A 26,901-nucleotide genomic window follows, 5' to 3' on the forward strand; every position below is an offset into this window, starting at 1 on the left:
AGTTTTTGAGTGCTATTCTTATGAATTTTAAATCCATGGCAGTTAGCTCTTCCAAAATCTAAAGTTACATTTCTGTCCTTATAACTATGGATATTCTGTCCTGGCTGTATTTGAACAGAACTACTATAGTATAAGCCAAATTTACCCTCAGTGCTAGTGAAACTGAAAGAGCAAATATGCCTTTCTAAGCACCAAATATATAATCACACTTGTGAATAGAGTTCAGTGTTCTTGGCTTGTCATTCTACAGAAATCTTTTAGAGTAATTTAGGACAGCTTTACTAAATTTATTAATGTAACACTTGTTATAAGGAACGTGCTTAATTCCTAGGCTTTTGGTGCTTACAGTACTAAAGGTTGCTTTGTGAGTCAAGAGGATTTTACCTTGAGTGGTGATACAATAATGCTGTCTTTCTAAATGTCTTTTTTCCCCTAAATATCCTTATATCCAAAATTTATTTGGCTTTCATAGTAATGCTATGAACTAGGTGTTCTAACCTTAAGAATGAAGAAATTTAGGCACAGAAAAGTTAACTTACTGCCAAGGGCCTACAGCATTGTTTTATGATATTATTGTTATTTCAATAGCTAATATGTACTGAATACTTAAAATATACTAGGCACTATTTTAAGCTTTTTACATATATAGTTCATTTTACATATATATTGCTAGGGTTTTGGAGTGTGATCAGGAATTAAGCCTGGCTCTTCCTCTTATCAGTTACTGACCTTGGGAAAACTACTTAACTTTTTAAAGCCTTAATTTCCTCATTTAGAGCACACTAATATTATAGTGTCTATTTCATGAGGTGGTTCTTTGGATTAAATGAGCTATATGAATGACCATATGCCCAGCATACATTAAAGAGCTTTAAAATCAGTTTGCTATAGAAAAATAATAGTGGTTGTAGACAGTAGTTCTTGACTTCTTGATAATTTTCTTGGCAAAATCATGTATTCTTTTTGAGTACACATTATAGTTGATGTTGTTATATATACCTATTTTTACAGAAAAACATCCTTGTTACAACAATAAGATTTTTTATCTCCAATTCTTCAAAAAACTAGGATGAAGCCATCCAGCTATCCCACTGCTTGGTATTTTCCCCAAAGATCTAAAACCAGCATACCACAGCAGCACAGCCACATCAATGTTTATTTATAGCAGCACAATTCACAATAGCTAAATTATGGACTCAACCCAGATGCCTGTCAAAAGATGAATGGATTAAGAAATCGTGGTATATAATGCAATATTTATACACACTCAACCATAAAAACGAATGCTATGAATGCATTTGCCAGTAAATGGATAGAAATGGAGAATATCATGCTAAGGGAATTAACCAAATTCAGAAACTCAAAAGTTGAATGTTTTCTCTCATAAGCAGAAGCTAAACTAAAGAAAATGGGGAGGGAAGATAAGAAAACATAAAGAACCAGTTGAATACAAATTAATAAATAAGTGAAAGGCAGTCTAGTAAGAGTAGAGGAAAACAAATGGGAGAGGGTAGGGAGGATGGGAAGGAAAAGGGGAAAGGAAAAAGAAGGGAATCATGAACTGAAATAGATTTCCATGCATGTATGAGTTTGTCAGGATGAACCCAACATATGTATAATTATAAAGCTCTAATAATAAACAAACAAACAAAAAAAAGATTTAAGCTCTAGCTGGGCTCGGTGGCTCTTGACTATTATCCCAGCAACTCAGGAGGCCGAGGCAGGAGGATTACAGTTTTAAAGCCAGCCTCAGCAATTTAGGAAGGCTCTAAGCAGTGTATCAAGACCTGTCTTAAAAAGAGCTTGGGATGTGGCTCAGTGGTTAAGTGCCTCTGGTTTTAGTCCCCAATATAAAATCAAACAAACAAAAAGATTTTAGCTCCAAATAGTGCCTATAACCATCTCTCCCCTTTCACCTTTTGGGAACCAAAGATGAGCAAGAGTATCTGAGGCATCTATAATCAAAGCCCAAGTCAGGACACCCATTGCTCCATTGACTTATGTTTATACCAGGAGTGCTTGGCTATATCAGTTTGGAACTCAGAATGTGTGTTCTTGAAGAAAGAATCCTTAAAGCACAGGAAGTCCTTTAAATCCTGATTCAACTGACATGCTAGATATTTACCCTGAAAAACAGTTTAACCAAGCAAACACTCCACAATACTTTGGCAGTGCTAATAGTCAAAATAATTAAACAATGAACTAAATAAATGTTGAACATCAAAAAGAGGTCAGAATAAAAATTTTATGGATTCAATCGGGACATTTTAATGTTTTTAAGAACTTTATAGGTTAGTACACTGATTTTTTAATATGTTTAATTTCATTTCAAAATCTTCTACTTTTCCTTGAGTTTGAATTATAGTTGACTAACAGCTTTGCAAGAGGGAACTGGACAAAAGGTGTATATTTACATAAGAGAAATTATATTATAGGCTTATAAGCATGATATATATTTAAACTTTTGGAGAATAGAAGGGGATACTATAGAAGAGGTACTAGGTTGCTGTGCACCTGAAAGTGAGGTGTAATAGCAGTTCACAGAGGGTGTAAGCAAGCACCTGGCATGCTGATTTTATATATAGGGTATGTGAAGTCCAGAGCTGAAAGTTGGTTATGTTGGTGCATATTTTTGGAAATATTCATTTCGGATATTGATCATATTTGTTAACTCTATTTAGTAGGTAGGTTGAAGCAAGACTCTTCCTGTAACTCCTAATTCAGTGCCTGTGTTTGAATGAGTTTGGTTAGTTTTTCTTTGTTGTAGAGAGTGAATAAGTTGACTGAAAATTTTCCAAAGCTATGTTGAATTGTCTTATAACTTTGTTTTTATTTATTTATTTTTTTAAAGAAGGTTTATTGCTTTGTTAGCAAAGAAGAAGAGCAAGAGACTCCTGTCCCAGAGGCTGTGATTCTGCCCATTAGGGAAAACAAAGGGAGATATATATTTTTTAGTGTAGATGGACACAATACCTTTATTTTATTTATTTTTATGTGGTGCTGGGGATCAAACCCAGTGCCTCACGCATGCTAGGCAAGTGCCCTACCGCTGAGCCACAACCCAGGTCCTTGTCTTATAACTTTAAACTAATCTGTTGATGTAATGTCACTATGCTGTGCCTCTCTGATATGCTTTTTTTTTTTTTAAAGAGAGAGAAAGAGAAAGAGAGAATTTTTAATATTTATTTTTTAGTTTTCGGCGGACACAACATCTTTGTGTGTGGTGCTGAGGATCGAACCCGGGCCGCACGCATGCCAGGCGAGCACGCTACCGCTTGAGCCACATCCCCAGTTCTGACATGCTTTTTATTATTGTTTTCTGAATGACTTCTCTGGTTCTAGGGGGTCATGTGGAATAGGAAGATACAGAGCATGGATTCTAAAAAGAGTCATTCCTTTGCAGACAAATGATGGCACATGAGGTTTAGAAAAAGTTGGAGAATTAGACTGCCCCTTGGCTAAAATATAGGGATTTAGAGCTGGAGTGGGATCTTGAAGGTGGTTTAACCTAACCCTTATTTATGGCTTAGGATATAAGTATGCAGAAGTGAGTTATCCAGTGTCATTAGCTATAGTGGAGAAGCCAGACACATCACAGAATTTGGACTGTTGCATTTTTACATTTTTTTAAAATAATGCTAATATGTACAAATCATTAATTTTAAAAATTTATCTTATTAAAGAATTTTCTATCAATTTTTGGACTTTTGAGTTTGTTTAAATAAGTTAACTGAGCTAATAATGCTATCAGAAATCTCAAGGAGTTGGGCATAGTGGTGCATGCCTGTAATCCCAGTTGACTTGGGAAGCTGGGGAAAGTTAAGTCCAGCCTTAACAAATAAGTGAGGGCTTAAGCAAGCTTAGTGAGACTCTGTCTCAAAATAAAAAATAAAAAGGATTGGGGATGTGGCTTAGTAGTGAAGTTCCTCTGTGTTCATCTCCAGTAAACCCCCCCCCACACACACACACAAATCTCATAAGGAAAATTAATATTTTAAAAGAAATAAGAAATTCTCAACTTTTTTCTACTATTTCTAGGTTAAGTCAGCAAACAAATAAAACATGGTATTTTGAAGTATGATTAAACTCCTGATGCAGCAGCAGAGACTAAGAATATTAATGGCCAGATCTAGGTGAGTTAAAATTACCTTAGGAAAAAAGGGCCCAAGCCCACAACTTAATAATTTTTCTTTTTAAATTGGAGAATTTAATGTATTTGTTGTTGTTGTTGTTGTTAGATATACGTGACAATAGAGTATATTTTGACATATTATACATACATGGAGTGTAACTTCCCATTCTTGTGGTTGTACACGATGTGGAGTTAACACTGGTTGTGTATTCATTTTTGAGCATAGGAAAGTGACGTATGATTCATTCTACTGTCTTTTCTATATCCATTCCCTCTCCCCAATGTTTTCTTGAAAGCAAGCACTTTGCCTCCTATTTGCTGACTCTTCCATCTCCAAAGAATAAAGAAAAATGGTTTTAATTAAACCAAAAAAATATATATGAATTTAAAATATTCAGTAGACTCATTGAAATATCGATCTTCCCAAATAGGAGCTATCTTTATTCTTGAATATACCCTAGTTCCTTTTTTGAGGGTGCATAACAAAAGCATTTGCATTTTTGCTGAGTTATTGGCTTGGAAGAGCGATGCTGATGAGACCACATAGTTTCTCATTAAGTGTTTATGCTATTAGTGCATATTATTAAGTCTCAAATAACTCAGATGTGGTCTCCAAATATTAATCTGGTGGTCATAAATGCAGAATAGTTAGTATTTAGCCTTTCCCATTGCCTAGGATTTTATGGTTCAAGAGGAATCTGGCAGGGGGGCACTGCGGTTGTAGTTTAGTGGCAGAGCATTTGTTTAGTATGTGTGAGGCACTGGCCTGATCCTCAGCACCACATAAAAATAAATAAATAAAGGCATTGTGTCCATCTACCCCCCTCCCCCCCCCAAAAAAAATAGAGGAGTTGGGGAAGTGAATAAATTTGACATTAAAAAATCTCTTTTGAGAGCTGAGGATGTGACTCAGTAGTAAAGCACCCCTGGATTCAGTCCCCAAAAGCAAAATAAATAATGAGTGGATAAAGTAAGTTAGCAAGTAAGTTTTTGAAAAAGGGTGTGAGGGTTCCTCTTTCTAGAAGTTGGAAGATGGACAACTGCCTGTATTCTAGCAGTTTCAGTCCCTCACTCATACCAAGCCTGTTAGATTTTGTTTTTTTGTACTGGGATTTGAAAACGTAGGGTGCTTTACCACTAAACTATATCCTCAGTTCTTCTTATTTTGAGACGGGGTCTTGCTAAGTTGCTGAGCCTGTGTTCTTTTTCTTTTTCCATTTTCTTTAGTTAGCTCTCATCTTTCAACTTTTTTTCCTAACGGTCAGATGATCTATCACTTCAAACTCATGCATTGCCAACATCTTTTAATTTCTTTGTTCTCTTATCTCTGACCCTGGACTGTAGAGCATAGCTAGCAAACTGCATAATCTTGATCTCTATCCTTCACTGAGCTCTCATCACAGCCTACTTAGTCTAGCTACCTTTTGGGGGGGTAGTACTTTGATGACTGATCTTACCAGTCTCCATAAATCCCTCATTCTGTAAACCTTTAGTTCTGTTTTACAATAGAAATTTAGGATGATAAATGTTATCTGCTTCAGGTTGTCTTTATGCTCTACCCATCCTTATTTCTTCCCTGGGCCCTCAGAACTCTGCTCATATTCTAATAGAAAGTTGATTATGGTGCATAATCTATTTACGTCTCTTTCTCTCCATTTAGACTTACTGCTCTTCAGAAGTACAAGCAGTGACTTAATCATCATTGCACCATGATACTTTTTTTTTTTTTTTTTTTGGTACCAGGGATTGAATTCAGGGGCGCTCAACCACTGAGCCACATCCCCAGCTCTATTTTGTATTTTATTTAGAGACAGGGTCTCACTGAGTTGCTTACTGCCTTGCTGTTGTTGAGGCTGGCTTCAAACTTTCGATCCTTCTCCCTCAGCCTCCCAAGATGCTGGGATTATAGGCGTGCACCACTGTGCCTGGCTGTATCATGATACTTAGTTGTCATATTAGTTAAGAGTAAAATATCAACCATCATGGATCTTAACTAACTTTACTGGATAGTATACCTTTAATCTTCTTAGTACTTAAATCTGCCAGGCATTCTTCACTTTTGTTCAGTAAAGCCCTGTTCAGCTCACAAAGGGACTGAAGCACTTACTGTGTGCTAGGCATTGTGTTGGCACTAGCAATGCAAGAACAAATGAGGTCTGCCTCTGCAACTGTGGCGGGAGAACAACAGATAAACAGCCTGTCACAATTCTACTAAGAATTGTGTGATAGGTGCTTTGGTATGGGAAGCCCAGGTTGGTTGGAGCCATAAAGAGTTCCTAGAGGCACTGGCTTCTGAAACTTGAGAAAGAGAAGCAGCAGAAGAGAGTGGTTATAGAATGATGTGAGAGAATAAAGATTCTCTGGGTAAACTGTAGCTTGTTCAGTCTGATTAGACTAAGGGTAGGGCTTGAACAGAGGGCAGGAAGAGTTAAAACTGAACCTTTTAACCAGATTTTGAAGGACCTTATGCTATACTGAAGATTTAAAATTTTATCCTGAAAGTGGTGGAGAAGCACTGAAGAATTTTAAACAAGTTTCAATCAGATTTATGTTTATATTTTGTAGCTCCCGTGTTCCCCTCCCTCTCCCTTTTCAACTGTTGTCATATTCATTCTGGTTCTTTCCCAAAATTAGAAGTGTTAATTTTGAATTTTTCCTGTTTGTTCATTTGGAATGCTCTTGAACACTTAGCATTGCCTATATAACTTTTTATTGCTAATCTTCTGTGGAAAAGAACAATTATATAGACATACCTATCCATTCTGTCAATATTCTCTGTGTAACATTACTGCTTAAATTTTGAGTTGGTCTTCTCTCTTACTAATGTACTATTCCAAATTGATATTGTATCTTATTAATAAACTTTTGTCTTGAGGGTATATAAGAGAGCCTATAGTAACTAATAAGAACCAAAGGCAGCTGGGCATTGTGGGACATGCTGAATACCAACAACTCGGGAGGCTAAAGCAGGTGAATCACAAGTTCCAAGATCAGCCTCAGCAATTTAGTGAGACCCTGTCTCACAATTTAAAAAGGACTGGGGATGTAGCTTTAAGTAATTTTAAAATATGTGACAGACTTTTGTAACTTAAACTGGAAATTTGAGGTTTCTGTCACATCTGCTTTACAAAAATTTGTTCTTATTGTCACTAAGCAAAGTTGACCAACTTGCCGAGCACAGTGGCACACACCTATAATCCTAGTGGTTTAGGAGGCTGAGACGGGAGGATTGCGAGTTCAGAGCTAGCCTCAGCAAAAAGCAAGATGCTAAGCAACTCAGTGAAACCCTATCTCTAAATATAATAAAAAATAAGGCTGGGGATATGGCTCAGTGGTCAGGTGCCCTGAGTTCAATCCCTGGTAACCCCACCCCACAATTGACCAATTAGTTATTTGAAATTTAGCTTCAGCCATAAACCTTGTTGGAGCTTAATTTTCTTCTGTATCAAAATATTATACTTTGTATGGAAATGAGACAGTGAAACTCATTAATTTATACATTCATAATTATAATTAAAAATATCATGCTTGTGTTAGATGATTTTTTTCTTTTCCCCAGCACTGGGGATTGAAACCAGGGCCTCATACATACTAAGCTGGTGCTCTACTATGAGCTACATCATCAGTCCTTTTTAAAATTTTTATTTTGAGGTAGGGTTTTGCCAAGTTACCCAGGCTGATATTAACCTATAATCCTTCTGCCTCAACCTCCTGAATAGCTACAATCATAGGTGTGTGCTACTGTGCCTGGCTATGTTAGATGATTTCTAAAGCCCTTTTCTGTTTTGTGGTTTTTATATCCTTCACCAAATAATTTTCTCCAAATTATTTTCCATGTAGTGCTCACATGGTCTTCTGAAGAAGCCATGGGTAGCTGTTGTAGCTGTCCAGATAAAGACACTGTCCCAGATAACCATCGGAATAAGTTTAAGGTCAGTAAAACCGGTTGAGCTATATATCTCACCACATACTTGGATGTACTTCTTTTACTTAATATATGTTACCTTTTCACTTTTATCACCAGACTCTCATTTGCTTCCCTCCCCCATCCTGCCTTTTTTTGTGTGAATAAATAATGACATTTTCTTACTGACAATATGAAATTGTATTAGTCTAATTTTCATTAATATGACGAAATATCTGAGGCTAAATCATTACAAAGAAACTAGGTTGTTTTAGTCAACTTTTGTACTGCTGTGACCTGACTAGAAAAATTTTTTTTTTAAATTATTTTATTGTTGGTTGTTCAAAACATTACATAGTTCACTAGAAAAATTTTAAAGGAGGAAAAGTTTGTCCCCTGGAGTTTCAGAGGTCTGAGTTCATAGATAGTCAATTTTATTGCTGTGGACCTGAGATGAGGCATAATAACATCATGGCTAAAGAGTGGAGGAGGAAACAGCTCGAGACAAGGCCTCCAGGAAGCAGAAAGAGAGACACTGCAGAGCAGGGACAAAATACATATCTTAAAGGCACATCCCCACTAACCCACCTCCTGCAGCCACACCCTGTCTACAATGTACTGATTAGGTTAAGAGTCATGACCAAATCATTTCACCTCTGATCTTTCTTGTGTTGTCTCAAACACGAGCTTTTGGGGGATACCTCGTATCTAAACCATAAAAGAGGTTTATTCAGCTCACAGTTTTTGAGGCTTGGCTCTGGCCCACTTGACTATACCACCTCATGGCAGATATAATCACAATGCTGGGAATGTGTGCAAGAAATTTACTTTCCAAGACTGAAATCTAAAGAGTCACTGAGGACTAACTGAGGTCCCTCAAGAACTACCTTAATGCCATCTGAGGGCATGCCCCAGTGTTAAGGAGCATCTCAACATTGCCACACTGTAGATGAAGCCTCTGATACATGAACCCTTGGGGACTAGCAACATCCTAACCATAGTAGGAATCCTTTTTTATTTTTCATTTGGTCTTCTGTATTCAATTAACCATACAGTTCTGGTAATACTTTCTTTAAAATGTCATTTTATAAGTGCCTTTCAATTTCATCACCACCTGTTATTGTAACAAATACTTGAGATAAATCAACTTATAGAGAATAGGTTTATTTTGGCTCACAATTTTGGAGGTTTCAATCCATGAACTATTTGCCCCCTTGCTTTGAGATTGTGACAAGATAGCAGTCCATCATGGCAGAGTGCATGGTGGAGCAGAACTACCTGCCGCAGTCTTGGCTGGGCACAGAATCACGAGCCACTCAAGCAGGAACAAAACTTTATTTTGAAAAAGCCGCCAACACTCTCAGCGCCAGCAAGCAAAAAACCGGTCCTCCCACGCGGGCGTCTAACCGGAACAGCCATCTCCCGGACCCGGGGTCCCCCGGACCTCCCCCGGAATTTCCTCCTACTATCCTTCCCCAACCAATGGGAACTCTCCATGAGTCCCCGTAACATGAGTCCAGTAGTAGGCCAAGGTGAACAGCAGGAGCCCAATTTGCATATGAATGTAAATCTTAGCATAATAATACCTCAGTGGCTAGCTGGCTTTACAACCAAAGGTGCCATACATCATATATTTTGCTTGTGGCTCCTAGCAACTACCCACCTCATAGCAAAGAACAAAAAGAAGAAGGAGGAGGATCTCAGTATTTACTTCAAGGGCACACCCTTTATAACCAGAAGATCTCCCACTAGGCTCTACTTCTTAAAAGGTTCCACTGCTTTCCACTTGTGCCCCAGGCTTGGGTCTAAGCCTTTAGCACATAGGTCTTTAGGGGACACTTAAGATCCAAATTGTAGGGCTGGGGTTGTGGCCCAGCGGTAGAGTACTCGCCTAGCGTGTTCGAGGCCCTGGGTTCGATCCTCAGCACCACATAAAAATAAATAAATAAAGATATCCAACTTTATATATATATATATATATATATATATATATATATATATATTCTGACAATATGAAATTGTATTAGAAAAATATATATAAAGAAAAAGATCCAAACTGTAGCACCACCTTTCCGTTATAATTTTCATGCATACCTAGATGATTTCTTAATTGTACTTTATTCCAATCACCCTGTGACCCATCCTATAGTTGCCATCATATTGATCTTCTTTCATCATTTATTAACCTGTTTGCTGAAACTCCTGTGGTATTTTGTTACATATAAGCTGAAAGCACCCACAGCTATTAAGTGTCTCATAATCTGACTTCTCTGCTCTAAGTCATAGCCTCTGGATCACACTAACCTAGTTTAGGTCACACCTCTCCTACTTTATAGTTTCAACCTTGGGCAGAGTACTTTATCACTAAGTCTTAATTGCATTTTAGTTTAGGGTTGTTATAAGGATTAAATGAGAAAAATATACATAAAGCACCTTACCTTGTCCCAGGGCAATAACTTCTCTATAAATGTTACCTGTTATTCTTAGTCTTGGACACGCTCAGCAGTACAAACATTTCTTTACCTGAACTCTGTGCCAGTCTTATTTTGGTCTCTTTGAAAGGTATCTTCTTTGTTGTATTTTAGCATTACATATTCATTTTGTGTCCTATATCTCCTAAGCAACCAGATTTTCCCTCTTAATTGATTTCCTGTCTAAATTTAATTTTACCCCATGTCCAACTAAAGGCCCTCCTTTTCTTATATAAAGGTTTCTCCAATAACTGCAGATGGCAGTTGCTACCTTCTATAGTCTCTGTTGCATTCATTTGTCAATTAATAATACAGAGTTTTGTAGTGTCAACTTTGTGCTTGTGTATCTTGTTTCTCCAGTAGGAGAGTAAATTCCTAACAGATATGAACTAGGCATTATGCTATTACACATTTCTGCCCTACACACACACATTAGTTGATGAATGAACAACAAGCAAGTAACTGAATCAATCAGCAACAGTGCATTTTCCTGATGAATTGGTGAAATGTTTGTATGACTGTCATCTTCTTTTAGGTCATTAATGTGGATGATGATGGGAATGAGTTAGGTTCTGGCATAATGGAACTTACAGACACAGAATTGATTCTATATACCCGCAAACGTGATTCAGTAAAATGGCACTACCTCTGCCTGAGACGCTATGGCTATGACTCGAATCTCTTTTCTTTTGAAAGTGGCCGAAGGTGTCAAACTGGACAAGGTATTATCATATTTGAAATATTGTTTTTTAGTTATTTTATATACAGTTTTGAAATTAATATTTACTTTTCTCTTAAAAGAAAATTCCCCAAATAGGTGGGTTGTTAAGAAAAAAATATAACAAACTTTGTATTTATCAAGCATGTATTAAGCACATTTTCTATGTCAGAAATTTTGACTTGTGTTAACTTTAAGGGGTAGGCCAGTAAGTGATTTTTCCTGTTAAATTGACTCAGTATCTGTATTGTTTTTATTTGGGGAAAGAACCTAAACTTTGAGTTGAACGGAACAGGTTTTTTTGTTTTGTTTTGTTTTTAGTTTTTTGTTTTGTTTTGTTACTACTTAAATGGCCTTGGCAAGTTATTTGTCCTCTCCTGCACTTTATAAAAGGGAAATGGTAATACTTATGTTACAGATAAACAAGATAACGAAATAACTCTTAACAAGGGGCTTGTTAAATGGTAAAGGATTACCTTGTTAATGGTGAGTTGAGCTCCCCCTGCTGTTAAAAGCAGAGTGGAGTAAGTGTAAACATCTTGTCTGCTTTGTTTTGGGTCATGTCTTTTAAAAAAGTGAAAACTGTTCTGAGAACTCTATTATTGGGTTTATGTTTTGAAAAAGGGAATATCATTAATTTATCAAATTTATTTAGAAGGCCTTTTGTGCTGTTGGCAAAATAAATGTTTTCTTGACAATTTTGTTTTTTGACAGATGCTCTTATAACTTTTTTAAAGGTGTGGTTGCCATTTTTCCCTTTGGGCTTATATTTGTAGGAATCTTTGCCTTTAAGTGTGCCCGTGCAGAAGAATTATTTAACATGTTGCAAGAGATTATGCAAAACAATAGTATAAATGTGGTAGAAGAGCCAGTTGTAGAAAGGAATAATCATCAGACAGAATTGGAAGTCCCTAGAACACCTCGAACACCTACAAGTAAGTAGCATTTTTCCCTCTCATAATTTGAATATTAGACTATGGGAAATATCAGATATAAGCTGTATGTTATGAATATTTTTATAGCACTAGAAGTCACCATTTATTTATAGAAGCATGGTTATCAGTTTTTTAAAACTGTTAGCTATAATTATAAGCATTTTAAATGTTTAAAAAATGTTTATCTAAAATATGGGTGGGGGAATGTTGTTTTTGCTCTAATTTCTATATGTCTCACAAGAAACCTCTTTCTTAATCCTTAGTCAGATTAGATTCTTATTCATTTTTATTCTCTCTGCCCCTACCCCCATATCCCTGCCTTCTTAAACCAATAAACAAAACTTAGCTCCAGGGTTTGCTGCTCAGAACTTACCTAATGGATATCCCCGATATCCCTCATTTGGAGATGCTTCATCTCATCCTTCAAGCAGACATCCTTCTGTAGGAAGTGCTCGCTTACCTTCAGTTGGTGAAGAATCTACACATCCTTTGCTTGTGGCTGAGGAACAAGTAAGCATGTGCTCCTGTATAACAGTGATGATGATTGTATGTAAAGTGTTATGCTAATTCTTGAAGATTTTTCTACTTTTACAGTCAACAGTTGAGGAAATTAATGTATTTGCTGTCATATCTCAAACATGTACAGGTTATCAGGGAAATAGCATTGTAGTAGTTTGTGGGTTCATAGAAAAGGTGTATCTGTAGATTGAGAAAGATGTACTTAACAGTAAGTTTCCATTGTAATAATCTCCAATGGATCAAGAATTTATGCGGCCTGACATGGTGGCACATGTCTGTAATCCAGTTGCTCAGGGGCTGAGACAGCAGGATTGCAAGTTCAAAGCCAGTCTCAGCAATTTAGTGAGTCCCTAAGCAACTTAGCAAGACCCTGTCTCAAAAAAATATATACAAATGATTGGGGATGTGGCTCAGTGGTAAAGCACCCTGGATTCAATCCCTAGTACTAAAGGGAAAAAAAAAATTATGCTGCTTTTCATATCTTAGTCTTATAATCACTGAACTATTAGTAAAAAGGTAGATATTGTTGATGTTGTTATGGAGCTAGGTTTCTAACTATTCTAATTTTCATTTGTGGAATGAAACATCTGGTTGACCATCATCTATTTATTAACTCACCTTTTGTAAAACCGTAAGATTTTTCAGCATCAGAGATTTTTAGTGTTTTTAAAGTAAATTTCTTTGTGTTCTTTACATAGTAAACAAGTTCTTACATTGTTTATTTTGATTATATTTTTCCCCAGTGTTGCCTTTCATTCTTAAATCTTAAAATTTTTTAGACTTCCAAATATTTTTATATCATCTCTCCAAAATGCCATTGAGCTTTTTAAAGAAGTCTGTCTGTCTTCCTTCCTTCCTTCCTTCCTTCCTTCCTTCCTTCCTTCCCTCCCTCCCTCCCTCCCTCCCTCCCTTCCTTCTTTTTTTAAAGTAGTGATGATTTCTTACTGTGTGTTATTTATTTTATATCTTCATTTTAGAGTTTTTCTCTTTATACAATAGTCAGATAATCAATAAATAGTAATAAATTTATCTTTTCCTTTTCAATACTTGTTATTTCTTATTCCTGAATCATGCTTTAATGCACTGATAAGAATTCATAGAACAACAGCAAAGTGATAATCCCTATTTTATTTCTGATTTTTTTAATAGAATGTTTTTCATATTTCACCATCAAGTGTAACACTGCATGTTAAAGTAGTTATTCATTTACCAAAGTAGGAACATATTTTAGATATTTTTATAATTCTCCCCTCTCTCTCCCTACCTGGTTTGTTTGTTTTTTTGGGGGGTAGTACCAGGGATTGAATCCCAGGGCACTTAACCAAGAAGCCACATCCCCACTTCTTTTTATTTTTTATTTTGAGACAGGGTTTTGATAAGTTGCTTAGGTCTCAGCCTCCCAAGTCACTGGGCTTATAGCCACCATGCCTGGCTCTCTGCCTTTTTATTAGTTAAAAAAAAAAAAAAAGGTGCAAAAGTCTTAAGAGTAGATTTGAGAGCTGGGCATAGTGGTGTGTGCCTGGTAATCCCAGCAACATGAGAGCCTGAGGCAGAAGGATGGCATATTTGAGGCTAGCCTCAGCAAAAGTGAGGCCGCTAAGCAACTCAGTGAGACCCTGTCTATAAATAAAATACAAAATAAGGCTGTGGCTCAGTGGTAGAGTGCCCCTGAGTTCAATGCCCGGTACCAAAAAACTTTTGGTAAGGTGATGGGGTCAGACTTTTAAGTTTTTAGTTATTTATTTTTAAATAAGTTACTGATTTACTTTGTTTCATTTTAGATACATACCTATGTCAACACTACAGGTGTGCAAGAAGAACGGAAAAATCGCACAAGCGTGCATGTCCCATTGGAGGCAAGAGTTTCTAATGCTGAATGCAACACACCAAAAGAAGAACCAAGTAGTATTGAAGACAGGGACCCTCAGATTCTTCTGGAACCTGAAGGTGTCAAATTTGTTTTAGGACCAACCCCTGTTCAGAAGCAATTAATGGAAAAGGAGAAACTGGAGCAACTTGGAAGAGATCAAGTTAGTGCAAGTGGTGCGAATAACACAGAATGGGACACTGGCTATGACAGTGATGAACGAAGAGATGCACCCTCTGTTAACAAACTGGTATATGAAAATATAAATGGGCTATCTATCCCTAGTGCCTCAGGGGTCAGGAGAGGTCGTCTGACATCTACCAGTACCTCAGATACCCAGAATATCAACAACTCAGCTCAGAGAAGAACTGCATTATTAAACTATGAAAATTTACCATCTTTGCCTCCAGTTTGGGAAGCCCGCAAGCTAAGTAGGGATGAAGATGACAACTTAGGACCAAAGACCCCATCTCTAAATGGCTACCATAATAATCTAGATCCAATGCATAACTATGTAAATACAGAGAATGTAACAGTGCCGGCAAGTGCTCACAAAATAGAATATTCAAGGCGTCGGGACTGTACACCAACAGTCTTTAACTTTGATATCAGACGCCCAAGTTTAGAACACAGGCAGCTCAATTACATACAGGTTGACTTGGAAGGTGGCAGTGACTCTGACAACCCTCAGACTCCAAAAACGCCTACTACTCCTCTTCCACAAACCCCTACCAGGCGCACAGAGTTGTATGCTGTGATAGACATCGAGAGAACTGCTGCTATGTCAAATTTGCAGAAAGCACTGCCACGAGATGATGGTACATCTAGGAAAACTAGACATAATAGTACTGATCTGCCCATGTGAGCCTGGAAAGCATTATGTTGTTTGCACCTTTGTGAAGTTTTTTAAAATGAAGATGCAAGTGCTTCATTTTCATTTCTACACTAACTCCTTTTATAGACTGATAAAAATTTTTTCTGAATATTTCATGTGCATCTTTAACTAAAGGGAATTAATGTAGAGCAGGTACTCCTTAAAGAAGACTAATTTCATTATATACTACTCATTATTGTATAGCAGCATTCCCATTTTCACAGTGCCTATTTAAAATGAGAGTTGAAATGAATGACATGCTGGTTGATTTTTATTCAACATTCTGGACTTACGTGTATCTTTCATGTCTAAGTCATGGTTGGCATTTAAAACTTTTTATAAAGCCTCTTGATAATGTGCATTGCTAACACATAACTCTAGGGCTTTGAAAGTAATATTTGTAGATTCACTTCACAGTATGTGGCCTCCAGCATGTTAACCTGAGGAATCCTTTATTTCACTAGTTAAAGGCTTTTTGACTTGAGCCAAAACATATGAAAAGGAAACAGAAATACCACACCTCCTTTGATAGCAGTCAGCTCCTTTGCCTTCAGTGTTACTAGAAAGAGTCTGTGTCATGAATATAGTTTGCTGTTGGTGTGTGCTGAAAGACAGGCAGGAGATAAGATTTTCTGTTTACTCATCTCATGATGTGATTTGAAGGGCATGTTTGGGTATCTTACTCAGAATTACAGTAGGCTTAAGAATCAGTCTCAGGTCACTTTACCCAAAAATTTTTTGAAAATCTGAACCAAGATCTGTTGAATTTTCTCTCCTATAGCTTATTGGTGACACATTGTTTTCTGGAGGCTTTTGTGTCATTTGGTTCCCATTTAATTTCAATTTCTTAGTGTTTGGGATGTCATATATTGTTGTTTAATGTCTTTATCAATTTAAAATGTTTGAGTTTGTATATAGTTTTGAAATTGGATTATGTGTTGTTTCTTAGTTTGCATTTTTGTCAAATTATGGTTTTGAAGGTTCATTTGGAACTTACTGTTATTCTATAACAGGGTTGCCCTTGTCCAGTATTTATTTATATGCTATTTACTTTTCAAGTTGAAAAAAACCATTTTCTCAATTTTAAATTTCTCTTCTGTCTATATGCGATATCTTTAGCAGCTGAGAAAAAAAAGAAAAATCCTTTCAACATGCAAAGTTCCTAAAGGTACTGTGTTTTCTCTGTGGACACTCTCCTCAGCACTTTAGCAGGAATTCCCTCAGCTACATTGCTGCAGTTGTACTCTTGCTCACTCTGCTTTTCCTTGGCTCTGCTGTCCTTTCAGTGAAAGTAGTCAGATCTCTGATTATCCCTTGATTTCAGTGGAATGTTAATATTGTTGCCAGCATAGCAGGTACAGTGGAAGTCTTGTAGTAATGAGATTGTGTCATAATTTAGAGTGTAAAATGAATGGAAGTTTATATATACTGAGGAGAGTTCAGATGTCAAACTCTTGGAAAATCAATGTTCCATATTCCAAAACACTAGAAAATACAAGAGAAGATTGAGTAGAAAGAAGGTTGGGTAACCTTGCAAAATATTTTATTGTTTTTCTCTAAATATGAGGAAGTTTGAGATTGTGGTCTGGATCTACCAGATGTAACTAAGGTTAATTTAGTAAGAAAACATTTCAGTTATATAACATCCAATTTATCCAATAAATAACCTAGTGATAGAAGAATGAATGGATTAGCAGAACAATAGAGTGGGACCATTATTTAAAAAAATACTACAGGTATCTTTTTCATCATTTTCAGTGCCATTATTTTATTAGCATAGCAAGAATTTTGTTATTGTCCCGTCCCCCGTCCCCCCCGCCCCGCCCCGCCCCGCCCCGCCCCGTGAATTTGGTGCTTACTAAAAGGTTCACTGTTCTCTTAAAAAGCAGTGGTATAGATGTGCAGTTTCCCTGATTCCATTTTTAATATGTTGTTCCATTTTTATCCTTTCTTCTGAGTAGATTTGCTAATTGTGCCAAATTTATGTACTGGTTTTTGTAATATGGAAGAATTATTATTATGGAACCAATGCACATGGTTTTCTCTGAAACAAGCAGTCAAGGCAGAATATAAATCTCCAAATGAAAGGGCTGATCTGTTTATTCATTTTGGAGGTTGGATACTTTATTTTTCTTTCCCTCATCTTTTTTACTTTTTCCTCCAGATTCTAATTTAGTTTTTATATTTTTTTAGGTAACTAAGATAATCAGTACAATTTATGCTTTAAATGCTGTGTGCTTTAAAAATGAAAATGGGACCAATTTGTCTGCTAAGAAGTTGATTTTAAGGTACTATAAGAATATTAGGAAGAGATATACAACTGGTGTTAATTCTGGATGTCTTCTGGAAGTCACCTGTATTCCTATTTAATGAAAAGTAAGTTAGAATACTACTTGTCCTTCACAGTAGTCTAGTAATGGGTAGTAAGCCCTGTCCTGGAAGAATGTACCTATTACCAGGTGCATTTTAGATTGCAATATTTTATTGGCATATAATTGTGGCCATATGTCTCTGATTTTCTGAGACTAATCTAATTTTAGATATTTGGTTTTGTTCATAGAACATGTGATTCTACTTTTTGGCTCTGGAAATATAATCATTGTTCATTTGGGTTTCTTAGTGGAACCCTCTTTTATCCATATTGATCATAACAACATTTATCCCAGACCAGGGTTGGAAGCTGATATGGGTATTACCTATGTTTTTCTTAGTGTTTTATTTCACAGTTTGATTTTCCTTTTAAAAATGAAAATACGGTGCCTTCCCTCTCTCCAGGAAGATTGGCAAAGAGTTCCTTTTATTGACTGCTGCTGTGGAGTGATGAGATACGCACTTTACTCTTGAAGACTCAGTAAAAAGCTTTTCACTTCTCAGTATATCCAGAATAGATCGCATGTGGGACTTAAAAAAATTTGCCAAGCAGTTTTTGTTTTTATAGATATTAATGTTGACCCTCCCTGCCCCCAGTTCAATGTTATTAGAATAAGTCAAACTGATGTTTATCTTCCTACCCACTTCCCAAACTTTTTGGCACAGTATATAAAAATGTACCTCAGTAATGTTCTGTTAAAAATGGGACAGGGGCCTTATGTTTTCATAATTTACAACAATGTGCCATCAGGTGTTTGCCTCAAGTTAAAGATTTTAACAAACTGACAAGTACTTCCCAGTTTCCCCCTGTGCTGTTCCTAACCCATAATGCCTAAGTGTTTTGTGCAATGTGTAATGTGTGTATAAATATATATATTTGGGAAATAGACATACCATCAAAGGCATCATTCAGGAGTAACTGATGTATTGGCATCTCATTCATATTTCTGATGTGTGAAGTATGTGGTACTAATTACCTTTTCCTTGATGTTTGCCAAATTTGAATAAAGGCATTGGTACGAAATTACAGAATGTATAGAAAATGTTTTTGGCTTGAAAAATTAACAAATATTTTTTGACATACCACAATATACTCTGCCCAAACCAGCACCCTATCTATCTTTTCCCTGTTCTTTACATCTCTGTTCCCCATCCTTACTTCCTCATTTTTGGGGGGTATAACATTTCTTTTGTAGCATCATTATAGTTGCAATTTATGACAATTGGGCGATATAGCATGGAAACAGACTGGTATCAATAGTACAGTAGTCACCAGTGTGCCACATTTGCATTAGTAAATGCAAAATATACGTTTTATAAAGGACAAACTTTGTGTTATGTTTTTATTTGCATTGTATAATATTGTAAGATTATTGTATGTCCTAATTTGCATAATAAATGTTTTTTTCCTACATAAAGGCATAAATATAGCAACTTTGTATAAAGGTAGCTTATTAGATTTTTATTTTTTTCTTTTATAAAAATTGTCTAACAGTGGGACTACCATTGCCAAATTGTATATGAAATATGAATTTTTCCCCCATAATTAATTTCTTTTAAAAACATTCCATATTTCTCTAATAAAAGACATAAGTGATACTGTACTATGCACAAATTGTATTTTAATGCTGTTTCATATCAGCATTTAAAATTTTGGTTTGCATTTTTAATCTTGGCAAAACTTAACCACTGTTAATTTAAATAAAACCTTGTTGTATATGTAACATCATTTGCCCTCTGTCCCTTCCCACCCTTTGTTCTCTATTTCTCCCTATCAGTGCCAACTTCATACATTTTGTAGCATGGCAATAAAATACAACTTTTACACTGAGGCCGAGTGTGGCTTTTTGGAGGAAGTGGGGATGGGAGGATTGCCCTCTAGTTGTTCTTTGCATATAACTTTTTGCTATATAAGCCATGTTATCAGACATGAGAAGTTATATATGATGTAAACATGCTTTTAAGGACAAGTGTGAATGTGCTTTTAAGATTAATTTTTGTCATAACAAATAACTAATTTTTTTATCTTTGGAAAAGTCAGATTCTTGAAGTACAATCAAACCTTTATTAACTGGAGTACTTAAAGAATAAGCTAATAATTGAATTTTGTTCAACAAGGGCTAAGCAACACATTTTTAAAATCCTTATTTATTGTAGAGTACTAGAAGACTTTACTGTCCTAAAAATTATAATATGTAAAATGTGGTTTAATCTTAGATGATGTAGCATCTTGCAATGCCTTACTGTTGTCATTCTGGCATAAATATCCACAATGAGGTACTCAAGTTGATACTGGAAGCTGAGCTGACTATACACTGACCTTAAGCATTCATGAAAACTGCTTTGTTGAATAAAATCTGATCTGAGTTCTTATGGTCACTTTCCCCTTCTTGCCAAAAGTAGATTGCAATAAAACCCAATAAAAGTTTGGTTGGATACCTATTTAAAGTTTTATTGTATTTCTATTTCATGCATTCCTTGAAACTATGATAAAGGTTTTATTTCTTGGTCTTATATCACTGCCTTCATTTTCAAAGTAAATATATATCATGTTAAAGATTAGGTGGTTATTTTTTTAAAATATTTATTTATTTTGGTTTTTGGCGGACACAACATCTTTGTTTGTATGTGGTGCTGAGGATCGAACCCGGGCCACACGCATGCCAGGTGAGCGCGCTACTGCTTGAGCCACATCCCCAGCCCATAGGTGGTTATTTGATGTGCTTTCTCACAGTTTTGTCTCCATTTTATGGTCAAACTTGTGGTTCTGTACTCTGGAATTCTAAACCTGATTTTTAGCCATTGAGTGAGATTGCAAAGCCTAGTTGAGTACAGCTCTGAGATGGAGGTAATTTTATATGATGTAGGGGGTAGACAACCTAACAAATGATTGGGTGCTTATACTTTGTGCCACACACTAGAGAATGCTTGAATTGTTTACAGTGTGGTAGTAAGGATTGCATCTTAGAAAACCAACACATTCTTAGAATTTAAAAATTTGTTTGGCCAGGTGCAGTGGCGCACGCTTTTCCAGCAGCTCTGGAGGCTGAGGCAGAAGGATTGAGAGTTCAGAGCCAGCCTCAGTGAGGCTCTAAGCAACTCAGTGAGACCCTGTCTAATAAAATATAAAAAAGGTCTGGAGGGGCTGGGGTTATGGCTCAGTGGTAGAGCGCTTGCCTAGCAAGTGTAAGGCATTGGGTTCAATCCTCAGCACCACATAAAAATAAATAAAATAAAGGTATTATATCCATCTACAACTAAAAAAATTTTTTTTAAAAAAAAGGCTGGAGATGTGGCTCTAATTACCCCTGAGTTCAATTTCCAGCACCCTCCCCCCAAAAAAAATTGTTTGAATTATTTATGTATTTTACCTTTGAAACTCTTTTGAGGAGAGATGCTATTCACATGCCCTTACTTAATGAACATGAACCAGATCCTCTGCTAGTTAGATAACAGCTTTTGTCCTTAAAAGAATTTACAGTTACTCATCCTTGTTTTAGTCAGCTTTGTCACTGCTGTGACTAAAGGACCCAACCAGAACAACTGTAGAGGAGGAAAAGTTTACTTAGGGGCTCTGTGAGGGCTTCAGAGGTCTATAGAAGGTCCGCCTCATTCAGGGCTCAAGGTGAGGCAGAACATCACAGCAGAACAGTGGTAGAGGGAAGCAGCTCACATGGTAATCAGAAAGCAAAGAGAGAGATGCCACTCTCCAGATATAAAATATATACCCCCATAGCCAAACCCCCAATGAACCACTTCCTCCAGCCATACCCCAGTCACCACTCACTCAATCCCATTAGGGATTAGTTCACTAATTAGTTTAAGGTTATGACCCAATCATTTCTCCTCCAAACCTTTCATTGTCTCACCTGTGAGCTTTTGGCAGACACTACATATAAACTTCATTGATTGTTTCTTTTGCTAAGAAACTTTTTTTAAGTTTGAATCTGTCCCATTTATTGATTCTTGATTTTATTTATTGTGCTTTAGTAGGAGTCTTGTTAAGGAAGTTGGGGCCTAATCCAACGGGCCTACTTTTTCCTCTATTAGGCTCAGGATCTTTGGTCTAATTCCTAGGTTCTTGATCCACTTTGAGTTGAGTTTTGTGCATGGCGAGAGATTAGGGGTTTAATTTCATTTTGCTGCATATGGCTTTCCAGTTTTCCCAGCACCATTTGTTGAAGAGGCTATCTTTTCTCCAGTGTATGTTTTTGGTGCCTTTGTATAGTATGAAAGGATAACTATATTTATGTGGGTTTGTCTCTGTGTCTTCTATTCCGTACCATTGGTCTACATGCCTATTTTGGTGCCAATACCATGCTGTTTTTGTTACTATAGCTTTATAGTATAATTTAAGGTTTGGTATTGTGTTGCCTCCTGCTTGTGAAAAATCTTGCTAAGGATTGCTTTGGCTATTCTGGATCTCTTTATTTTTCTAAATGCATTTCATGATTGCTTTTTCTATTTCTATAAGGAATGATGTTGGTTTTTTAAAAAATATTTTTAGTTATAGATGGACACAATACCTTTATTTATTTTTACATGGAGCTGGGAATTGAGTGCCTTACACATGCTAAATAAGTGCTCTACCATTGAGCTACAACCCCAGCCCATGATGTTGGGGTTTTAATTGAAATCACATTGAATCTGTATAGCGCTTTGGGTACTATGGCCAGCTACAGCCCCAGCCTCATTTTGACAATATTAATTTTGCCTATTCAAGAGCATAAGAGATCTTTCCATCTTCTAAGGTCATCTTCAGTTTCTTTGTTTAGTGTTCTGTAGTTTTCTTTTTCTTTTTTTTTAAAGATATTTTTAGTTATAGATGGACACAATACTTTTATTTATTTTCATGTATTTGCTGAGGATCGAACCTGGTTCCCCAAAAGTGCCATGTGAGCCCTCTACCACTGAGCCATGGCCCCAGCCCCATGTAGTTTTTGTTACAGAGGTCTTTCACCTCTTTTGTTAAATTGATTCTCAAGGATTTTTTTTTTTTTTTTTTGGTTAATGTGAATGGGTTGTTTTCCTAATTTCTCTTTCAGAGGATTCATCACTGATGTATATAAATGCATTTGATTTATGGATATTGATTTTATATCCTACTTTGCTGAATTCACTTATTCTAGAATTTTCTGGTAGAGTATGTTAGGCTTTCTTGAAGGCTAAACTCAGAATTGGCACAATGTCGGTTCTCCTGCATTCTATGAAATTATGAATCCTACCTGAATTCTCAGACAGGATTATGTAAAGGTGTGAATATAAAAAAATAGTTTATTCAGAGCTACCAAGGTAACAGTGCCTTAAGGAAAGAGAATCAATACCTGCAGGTTTCAGCAGGACGTACACTAAAATTGGAACAAAACAGAGAGTTAATACTTGATTGATGAGAAAAACAGGAATGGAGCTATCGAGGATGACCCCAATCCCCACCCCAGCCTTTTAGCTTGGGTGACTGGTTTGTTTATGGCTCCAGTTCACTGAGATTAAAAATATACTCCGGGTCAGGTGCATGTAATAGCAAGGCACTAAGCAACTCAGTGAGACCCTGGCTCTAAATAAAATACAAAATAGGGCTGGGGACGTGGCTTAGTGGTCGAGTGCCCCTGAGTTCAATCCTCAGTACACTCATATACACACACACACTCGGGGGTATAGGTTTGAGAGAAAGTGGTGGATTACCCACATGGAGATAGATGTCTAGTAGTTGGATAGTTTCTGGTTATTAATTTTTTGCAGCACTGGAATTGAACTCAGGACCCCCACATATGCTAGGCAAGTGTTCCAGCATGAGCTACATCCCCAGCACCCGCCCACCCCACCTTTTAAATTTTTTTAATTTTGAGACAGGGTCTTCCTAAGTTGCCTGGGCTGACCTGGAACTTGTGATACTCCTGTCTTTGTCTCCCAAGTAGATGTGATTACAGGTGTGCACCACCAGATCTAGTTGATTTCTGATTTTTTTTGTGTGTGTGTGCTGGGGTTTGAACCTAGGGCCTTGTGCATATGATGCAAGCACTCTACCAACTGAGCTATATCCCCAGCCCCTGATTTCTGATTTTCTATCCACAGCAATTTCCCCAGTAACAAAGATGAGTGATCCTTTCAAAGACAATTTTTGAAGGTGTTATGACAATTCTTAAAGAGTTTCCCATTTTATTATGACAGTTCCCACAACTGTCCAACTAGCCAGGCCCAATGTACAGAAATAGAAGACTATATTTCAAAATTATTGGTCTGAGGTAAATTAGGATTTAAAAAAAAATCATTCACCATAGATATTTGTCAGGGGCTTACTTGGAAATCCTGGAGAACCAGGGCTTGCATGACATCTAAATCTGGAACTGAGGAACCATCTAGGTTATTTACAGGTTTGTAGAAGGCACTGTATCCCAAGGATGGAATCAGGAAATATTTATGATCAAAAAGCTGTGAAAATGGAGTATGCCTGTAGTCCCTGTGGCTCACGGGGCTGAGGCAGGAGGATGGCAAATTCAAAGCCAGTCTTAGCAACTTAGCGAGGCCCTAAGCAACTCATGGAGACCCTGTCTCTAAATAAAATACAAAATAGGGCTGGGGATGTGGCTCAATGGTCAAATGCCCCCAAGGTCAATCCCTGATACCAAAAAAAAAAAAAAAAAAAAAAAAGTGAAAATACAGGACTGTGCAAATAAATAAATGGTTATTATTAGGACCCTTTGGGAAAGAGGCATAATGTAATTTTTTTCACTCTCTTCTTACCCTGAATGGAGGAGCATTAAAGTTTAATCTCAATGCTTCTCAGTCCTACTAGACCCCACAGTTTTTTATAGTATTTTGTAAATCAACATTATTCTCTTCAAGTGAAAACTACTGATGATATAACCTATTATATGTAATCTCAAAAAATAATACAATGCCTTGTAATATAAAGAATAAATAGTTGGGCATGGTGGTATATGCCTGTAATCCCAGCCAAATATGGCAAGATGAAGGAGGATTGGAAGTTTTGAGGTCAACCTGGGCAATTTAGTTAGACTTAATTGGAAAATAATTGGTTGCTTGGGTGTTCACATTTAAATTTAAACTTGGAATCAACATGAATGCAGCAGTCAAATGCAGACTACAAAGGCAGTTATTCAACAATAAAATAGTTTACCTTCAACCTGTATCTTATAAACTTGGGGGGTGGGTACTGGGGATTGAATTCAGCGGCACTCAACCACTGAGCCACATTCCTAACCCTATTTTGTATTTTATTTAGAGACAAGAGCTCACTGTTTTGCTTAGCACCTCACTTTTGCTGAGGCTGGTTTTGAACTAGCCATCTTCCCTGCCTCAACCTCCCAAGCCACTGGGATTACAGGTATGTGTGACTGTGCCCGGCTCTCTCTTACATTTTTTAATATTACCTTTTCTAATAAAACCTTTTTTAAAAGTCTTATGTTGTGTGAGCGTATGTGAGAGACAGATTTAGGTTCTAGGCTCATTATGAACAGGTTGTTCAGCTGTCTGAATAAAAACCTGTGTGGGACCTGAAAAATTCACATAGGATGTGAAATAAATCTTTGTTATAAGGATTTCTTTGTGTACTGTAGGATATCTAGGGTCCCTGGTCCCCTCCCCCACAAATTATAGTAGTGATTCTCCATCATTTTGATAGCCTAAAAGGTTCCACGTATTTCTGAAAATGTCTTCCCCACTCACCACCACGTGGTCAATACCATTCCCACTGAGAACGACTGGAACTGGAAGCTAGAATAACATAAACAATGAAAAACAACAACAACTACATAATCTAGAGCAATGTATTGCTTGAATACTGGTAAATTCTTTTCATAGAAATTGGAATTTTGAATTATATTGGTATTTGACATTACCACTTTTACAAACATCTCATTAGTTTACCTTTAAGAGATGACCTTGGCCTTATTTGCTCAGACTCAAGTGTCCTGTTCCCAGTGGCAAACTTTACAAAGTGTCAGAATTGTGTGATATCTGGATTTTATCAAGTTTTCCAACCTTTTCTTTACTACCTAAGAGTCTGATGGACTCTGACTCAGCATGACTGTGGACTTCAGATCCTTTATATGGTTTTTCTCCCCTGATAGTCTGAGTGTTTTTGAGAAATGTTGACAGGTCCCATAACTGTTCTAGCCATTATTGTGCCACTTCAGTTATTTCACTTCGGATAATGACTCCTGGTCCCCAGTCATCTCTAGCCATCAAATAACATTATGCTATAGTGCTTTCCTTATCATGCCAAGCATATCCAAACTTAGTAGGCCACAATGTTTAGCAAAGCTTATTGGAATAACTAACTTAAACTGAGAGCTTATTGTAGGCCAAGCACTGTTCCAAACAATTCTGTCTTGGTGATATTTATGTGACATAGGTACTATTATTATCTCCCTTTTGCACAACAGGAAATACAGGCGATGTAACTGGAAGCTGGCCAATGTCAACTCTGAAGGCCCGTATCCTGTGAAGGAGAAAGAAGAGGAGGATGAAGGTGACAGAAAAGAGTTGTGAGGCAGGGAAAGGGAGAGTTAAAGAGAAGTAGAGACAAAGGGGCAGAGAGGAGGGGAAATAAGTGAGGAAAGAGTCTATCATGGAAGCATGGTATTCCAATATCTCGCTACCTCCTTAGCCCCTTAATCTATTTTATTTTTTTTAGAGGGAGAGAGAATCTTTTAATATTTATTTTTTTAGTTTTCGGAAGACACAACATCTTTGTGCTGAGGATCGAACCCGGGCCGCACGCATGCCAGACGAGCGCGCTACCGCTTGAGCCACATCCCCAGCCCCCTTAATCTAGCTAATACAAATTGCTGTACAATTTATAAAAAGCTAAGAGACACTTTTTTTTTGGTAAACTTGGTAAATTCAGTTAATGGATCACTCTCTGGAATCCATTACAAAACTAGTATATAAAAAGAGTTGTGACCTGATTCTAAAGCTGAGTATTTAACTTCTGGGAATAGTATAAGTATCAAGAAAGGGGAGTAGGAAAAGAGGAAGAACTGAAAGATGAAATAGAGAAAAGACAAATTCTGAAGGGTCTAATCATAGACTGCTTTTAGTCTCAGTTCTGTGAGATGACAGGGCCTGCCTTCCAGTGCCATCCAAGTG

At 36.8% G+C, this 26,901-nt stretch overlaps 1 protein-coding gene across 2 annotated transcripts in view; it reads left to right on the forward strand.

Annotated features, from left to right (window-relative positions):
• Positions 1 to 20,303, forward strand: part of FRS2 (fibroblast growth factor receptor substrate 2) — a 128,486-nt gene extending 108,183 nt beyond the window's left edge. The window contains exons 3-8 of one of the 2 annotated variants that reach the window (XM_081309161.1): positions 4,039 to 4,133; positions 7,973 to 8,064; positions 11,043 to 11,229; positions 12,002 to 12,160; positions 12,507 to 12,670; positions 14,461 to 20,303. In XM_081309161.1, coding sequence (XP_081165287.1) covers positions 7,999 to 8,064; positions 11,043 to 11,229; positions 12,002 to 12,160; positions 12,507 to 12,670; positions 14,461 to 15,411 — 1,527 coding nt within the window. In that variant the 5' untranslated portion in view covers positions 4,039 to 4,133; positions 7,973 to 7,998 and the 3' untranslated portion in view covers positions 15,412 to 20,303. The remainder of the gene's footprint in view (positions 1 to 4,038; positions 4,134 to 7,972; positions 8,065 to 11,042; positions 11,230 to 12,001; positions 12,161 to 12,506; positions 12,671 to 14,460) is intronic. The other variant, XM_081309160.1, reaches the window with a different exon arrangement.
• Positions 20,304 to 26,901: the final 6,598 nt, after the last annotated feature.

Source organism: Spermophilus citellus, assembly GCF_964194105.1.
Source record: "Spermophilus citellus genome assembly, chromosome: 10".
In the NCBI taxonomy this organism is placed as follows: domain Eukaryota; kingdom Metazoa; phylum Chordata; class Mammalia; order Rodentia; family Sciuridae; genus Spermophilus; species Spermophilus citellus.